Source organism: Caretta caretta, chromosome 6, assembly GCF_965140235.1.
Source record: "Caretta caretta isolate rCarCar2 chromosome 6, rCarCar1.hap1, whole genome shotgun sequence".
Taxonomy (NCBI): Eukaryota; Metazoa; Chordata; order Testudines; family Cheloniidae; genus Caretta; species Caretta caretta.
In genome coordinates, this window is record NC_134211.1 from 22,515,067 (window position 1) to 22,521,182 (window position 6,116).

The 6,116-nt window shown below is 41.3% G+C and overlaps 1 protein-coding gene across 1 annotated transcript in view; it reads left to right on the forward strand.

Moving 5' to 3' along the window:
• The window catches only part of MUC2 (mucin 2, oligomeric mucus/gel-forming), a 69,788-nt gene extending 64,262 nt beyond the window's left edge, over positions 1 to 5,526 (forward strand). The window contains 6 exon segments of the mRNA XM_075130040.1: positions 26 to 145; positions 651 to 749; positions 1,409 to 1,537; positions 2,458 to 2,497; positions 3,560 to 3,689; positions 5,078 to 5,526. Coding sequence (XP_074986141.1) covers positions 26 to 145; positions 651 to 749; positions 1,409 to 1,537; positions 2,458 to 2,497; positions 3,560 to 3,689; positions 5,078 to 5,345 — 786 coding nt within the window. The 3' untranslated portion in view covers positions 5,346 to 5,526.
• The last annotated feature ends 590 nt before the right edge of the window (positions 5,527 to 6,116 follow it).

Genomic DNA, 6,116 nt, shown 5'->3' on the forward strand with positions numbered 1-6,116 from the left:
TCTTGCTTTTTAAAAAAACATCTAGCCTGGTTCCCCAGTCCTTGCTGATAAGTGCCACACTTGTGTCTGCACTGACAAATCGAACAGTAGTGGTCTGAATGTCATCTCATGCAAGCACATTCCGTGCATTAAAGTGTGCCAGCCAGTAAGTAACAAACTTTAAAAAAAAAAATTTTTCATGCACATTTTCTTGAAAAGTAGCCATGCTTGAGAGAGGTATGTTCTAAACAAATGAGTGGGAATTCCTAGGTCCTAATTCGAGCTCTGACATTGGCTCACCTTGGGCAATCAGTTTTCTGCATCTTAAAGATGGTGATAATAATACTTATGAGCATCAGAGTCATGTTGTGAGGATTAGCTAACCGTGTTTTAAAAAATGCTTTGAAGATAAAGTGACATCTAAGCACAGTGTAGTTATTATAATGCCTTTGTTGCCTCCATTTATTTTCTACTTTCATTATCCCTTTTCTCTTCACCTGGTGATCTCCGTCTGTTAGAAAACACGACAGATCTAGATTATCCTTAAAATCATAATCAGTGCTGCTATTTAGCTGGGTTTTTACAGAGCGCCTTAATCTGGTGCTCAGACTATTACATTTTTGTTTGTTTCTCAAATATTTCTTTTAACCTAGTGCTTTTTTAATTCCTAGGGATATGAACTTAAAGATGTGAAAGGGGAATGCTGTCCAAAATGCGTGCAGACCAAGTGTGTTGTAAATAAGGATGACAACACTGTCCTCATCTTGAATGTAAGTGTGCTGCTGTTCTTAGGAGTCTACCAAACTTGTAGCATTCCTGTTGTATTCTTCAAAGTGTTAACTGGGAGGAAAGACATGGCAATTAGTGATGGGGGAAAGGAAAGGTTCAGTGGTTAAATTCAGATGTGCATTTAAAAGTTCAGCTGCTCATCTGAAAGAAAGTTATCTGAATTTCTCTGATCTGGAAGACAGCCTGATCTGATAAGATCTCCAACCTTTCTCAGAAATACTATGAGAAGAGCCTTTCTTGCAGTTTTTTTGACCAAGAAGTGGAAAGGTCCCAGAAAAGCTTGAACATGATTCAATTGTGTTGCCTTTTTTGAGTAAAGGGCTATTCCTATTTAATAGCTACCAGTTTACTCATCATCCCTAATCAAAATATCACCCACTTATTTGTCCTTATCTCCAGAATCCCTTGGTTCCACACAGGGATTTTTTTCTTTCCCAAGGAAAATTCCATATCGAGCTCCAAAGATCCCCTCCACCCATGGGACCCCACAATACAGTCACTACCCTGCTAACCAAGGCAGTTATTTATCTAGTATTTTTATGCTGAGAAATGAGGAGAGTTTTTTCAGAAGATAGGAAGATTTCTGTCTAAGCCCATTCTGAATCCTTCTGAGTATGTGGAATTTCCTTTTTGTATACAGCCTGGTGAAATGGAAAACGATCCAAAAAACAACTGCACCGTTTATAGCTGTGTGTCGATCAAAGGTCAGCTCATCTCCTCCACCTCAGAGATTACCTGCCCATCGTTCAATGAGGAGAATTGTAAAGCTGTAAGTAAATTTGGGACATTCACTCTCATCCCTTTTGGCAATGCATTTTAGTTTGATCCAGCCACCTTACTATCAAAAGACACTACTGGGCAGAGGAGCTGCTATAACTGTTATTATCGGGGCTCAAATTCAGCCGGTGCTGTCTGGAGTGGAGCTCTGGCAAATATTTTCAAACCTGTGGGGCGTGCCCTGGAATGCCCCGTGTCTGAAGCCCGAAGCCCTGGCACCTCCCGCAGGGCTGAAGCCGCAAGCCCCAAATGAGGAGGGGCGTGGAGGGGCTCCGGGAAATAGTAGATAAGAATTTAAGCCCGGGGGAGGGGGTTATGATTTTTTGTTGTACTAATTTACTTGAAGCATGCTTCCATCCTGCAAAAGGGACATATGGTGCATATACTACATATTTATTGATGGGTTCTGAGGTTTATAGTAGGTAATTAGTGTCCCATGGCTTAAAAATTGACCAGTAGTGGGCTATAATGTCCTATCGCACTATAGTCTGCAGGATCCTGTTTGTATGAGACAGCATATTTTCATGAGTGTCCTGTAGACACAGTGGTTGCAATAAATAAGGGTTACCCCACACTTATTTCCTATTGAAAGTATTAGGAAATACTGTGGTATGTCAGACAAAACAGCGTGCAATTCATGGTAAACAGTAATTTGTAAGTGGTGAGCTTTATATGTCACAAGCCTTTCCTTCAGAGAATTACATATTCCAACAGATTCCATTGTGAATTCATAGATATTAAGGCCAGAAAAGACCATCATGATCATCTAATCTGACCACCTGCATAACACAGGCCACACAATTTCAACCAGTAATTCCTGCCATGGAACAAATTATTTTTCCCCACTGTGCATGCAGATAAGATACTTTTTTTAAAATACAGATAAGATATTTTTTTCTGATTTGTTTTCAGGGCACTGTTACGCTGCTGCCTAATGGTTGCTGTAAAACATGTGAGTATAATTACTCAGTGTTCATATAGTCACTACAAAACAAAATGGGGACCGGTTTTTCCTATCTGAAAGCTATTGCTAATACATATTAATTTAAACAGATGCAAGTACATTCATACTAGTTATTTTGTGGAGCATATAAAGTATGCTCAGAACAGTCAGACGCTGACTCTGCCCCAAGCAGCTTTCAGTCTAAGCTGAGAAAAGTAAATTATTTACACAGCAAAAGCCTTGGCTGAGTATGTGGTCACATAGCAGATTTTGTTGTTATTAATAAATCGGTGCTGCCATACAGGGGGCTTTGCAGCAAAAGTGCCTTTTGAGACAGGAAAGGCAGGTGAAGGAAAGGACCTAACTCAATGGCATCGGAAGACATTCCTAATGTAGCTCATCTACTGTATTTCGGGGGGTTTTCTGACTTTCCCTTCTGAATTGTTGAGTTCAGTGCCTAATGCAGTGAAGTGGGCCATAGAAATATCTAGATAAGAATTATAAGAGTTTTCTTTCTGGCCTTGGGTTTGAAACTCTGCCCTGGAAGCTGGTATGTTACAATTCCTGCCAGCAGTTTATTTGACACACCTCTAATAACTGGCTACTGCATGTGGCTTAGCAAAACATGCTCCTGAGCACTGATCTGGACACTAGTAACATTGATAGCACCAAACAATAATAATTCTGAAATCATTGTTTTGATTTAATCAGCCTTCACTCTTTTCTCCACAGACTCCCAAACGCTCTCACATAGTTTGATTTTCTATAAACCTAAACAATATATGATAAATGAACCATTCTCTCTCTTCCTCACTTGTTTCATCATTTCCTTTGCCATTCAGCGGCTCCAATTAGGGACATGTTCAGTAGATAGTCTGTTCTCCAGGCAATCAATAGACAGCTACAGTTTAAGGGCTAAAGCTGAATGCTAAGGTGTTTGGCCTTTCTGGCTACTTTTGTGTTTTACACACAGTTATTTCAAAGCATCAGTGACTCACAGCCTGTGATGAAGCAGCATGGTGCTTTTGGAGCCATTTGACTGAAGGGCTTTCCCACTCTTTTCTCCCACAGGCATACCTCTTGAAAGCCCATCACCGTGTTCTGTCACCCAAATCTGGGACCATATCACCCATAAGGGCTGCCGTTCTGTGGACAAAGTCTACCTGACTCAATGTGAAGGATCATGTGGAACCTTCTCAATGTAAGTAAAGTGAAGCAGGCAAGGAGATGCTGAATTTAATTGACATATAGACTGTTCCTATAAAAGGGACAATACATAGCCAGGCTGAAGAATGGTAGAAGAGCTAGAACTGGCTTGACTCCCAGTCTCATGAGTACTGAAATTTGTAACTGGTTTGGTGAAACTGGCTGAAGGGTTGATGAAGTCCAAAGCAAAAGGACACATGGGGCTGCATCTTTGCTTCCAGAGAGCTATGTTGATTTCTTATTGCCTACAAAGCGAGAGCCAGCTCATTTGTCATTTGTGTTAGAGCAACTTGGATATGTGGCATTGAGTTCATTCCCATTGCAAGGAATATCCTAATGGTAGCCATGTCTGAACTTCAACAGCAGAGAAGCTACTTTCCAATGACGAACATATAACGGGAGGAGGGAAGAGAGAGAGACACTTTATTGAAATACACTTTGTGAGAAGGATTCAGAGGGAGACACTTGTTGTGTGGTAAAGAACTGAAAGGATGCGTGCTCAAGGGCTGTCTGTGACTCCTGAAATAATGGAGTCAGTATTATTGCTCTGGAATGAGAGAACTTTGAAGAAACCAGAGGTATAGCTGCTAAAACCTGGCAAGAAACCTGGAATACAGCTCCTGAACACCATCTGACAAATTAAGTCTATAACCAGAATTTCCCACTGGAATGATCCTTTGCAGCCTATCATTGAATACAATTGGCAGCCCTTATCTGGAGGAAAGCCCGTTTTTGGTTAATGTGGAAAATGAATCATAAATTCCTCATGGGGATTATTTATTTGTACTGCTGCAGTACCAACAGGCCCCAGTCAGGATCCCGTTGGGGTAGCCACTGTATATAAACATAAAAAGATGGCCCCTGACACAAAGAGTTTACTGTCTAAGTTAGGCTGATCCTTATAGGATGGTTAGGGCTGGTTTCATTGGAAGGATGATGCAGGGAGGGTTATATTGAAGCTGGCTACACTACATCTGATCTGCTGTGAACAGAAAGTATCTAACTTAAATGGTTTGGGGCAGGGATTTCAAAGGAGCCTAAGGAAATTGGGCACCCAACTCCCAGTGACTTCCAATAGGAGTTGGGTGCCTAATTCCCTTAAGCCCCTTTCAAAATCCTAGCCTTGATGGCTTGGTTTTTAAAACAGCAGACTACATGATACTTGAACCTGGGTGCCTAGCATTCTGCCAGCTGAGCTAAAGCAGCAGCTCCCCTAACTCTCACCATCAGAGGGCCCCTTTTACATATTATTCCCAATTCCTTACAGCAGCTTATTCACCAAAATTGCTCATCGTACTTCATTTCACTCTCTCTCTTTCTCTCTCTAATGCATGCCAGCTTATGGCAAAGTGTAATGGTATCTTTTTCCACACTAACAAACAGATACTCTGCTGAGGCCAACTCCATGGAGCACAAGTGTTCCTGCTGCAGGGAGGCAGCGACTAGCAAGAAGCAAGTTCTACTGCAATGCCCCAATGGGAAATCTGTGATGCACCGCTACCTGCATGTGGACCGTTGTGAATGTCTTGACACTAAGTGCACAGAATCCAACTCCTCAGAAAATTCCAAGAGCAACGAACAGTCCAAGGAAAGTGAAGAAAAGAGTACCATCCAACGTGTCAAGCGGGCCATTCAGAAAATACTGAAATGAAGGGGAGAAAAGTCATGGCGCACAAAAAGTACTAGGAGGGTCTATGCACCAGTCTCATCTTCCAAGAGTAAATCAATGCTTTGCCTTTTCTGACTTCCTCCTCTTCTGTGCCCTCTCTGACCATTTGTAACTGTGCTCTATTTATTTGTGTACAAAAGAGACAGAGTCTCTTTTGTTTAGTTTTACCGTAGTTTCTTTTGCTTTAAATGATTAAAAACTCATTTCAGATGTGAGAGCTCTTTATGTGTTTATTCACCAGCACTCTTGAGCCTTCAGAGCTTTAAAGGGAAGGGAGATCTGTCGAAGGCCTAAGCAGCAAAGTGCCAGATTTTCTAAGTCAGTTGAATAACTATTTTGGCTCTCTACGTGATAGAATCTGTAGAGGTCTAGATTCTGGGTCCCAAGGCTAGGCTCTTCTGTACCAGCATTATGATGCTATGTCTGCTAAAACAAAACATGGGAAAGATCAGGTTTAATTTACTAGAAAGCAGCCATTTTCAGACGATTTGGGGTTATTTTCAGACATATTATCTGTAGCCCATTATCAGGTCCTCTCTGTTTTCAACTTTGTTCTTTATGCATTAGAAATGCCTGAAGAGCTGCTTCTGGTGAATGATGATCCAGTAGTCAGTCAGTCATCAAATAAAAATAGCTGCACTTACTCACAGGAATTGAAAATTGAGGGCCATGTAGTTACATTGTGTGTGAAAAGTGCATCTAGCAGAAATCTGTGGCAATATTTGCACACTCATTGGTAAGCGGAAATTGTAG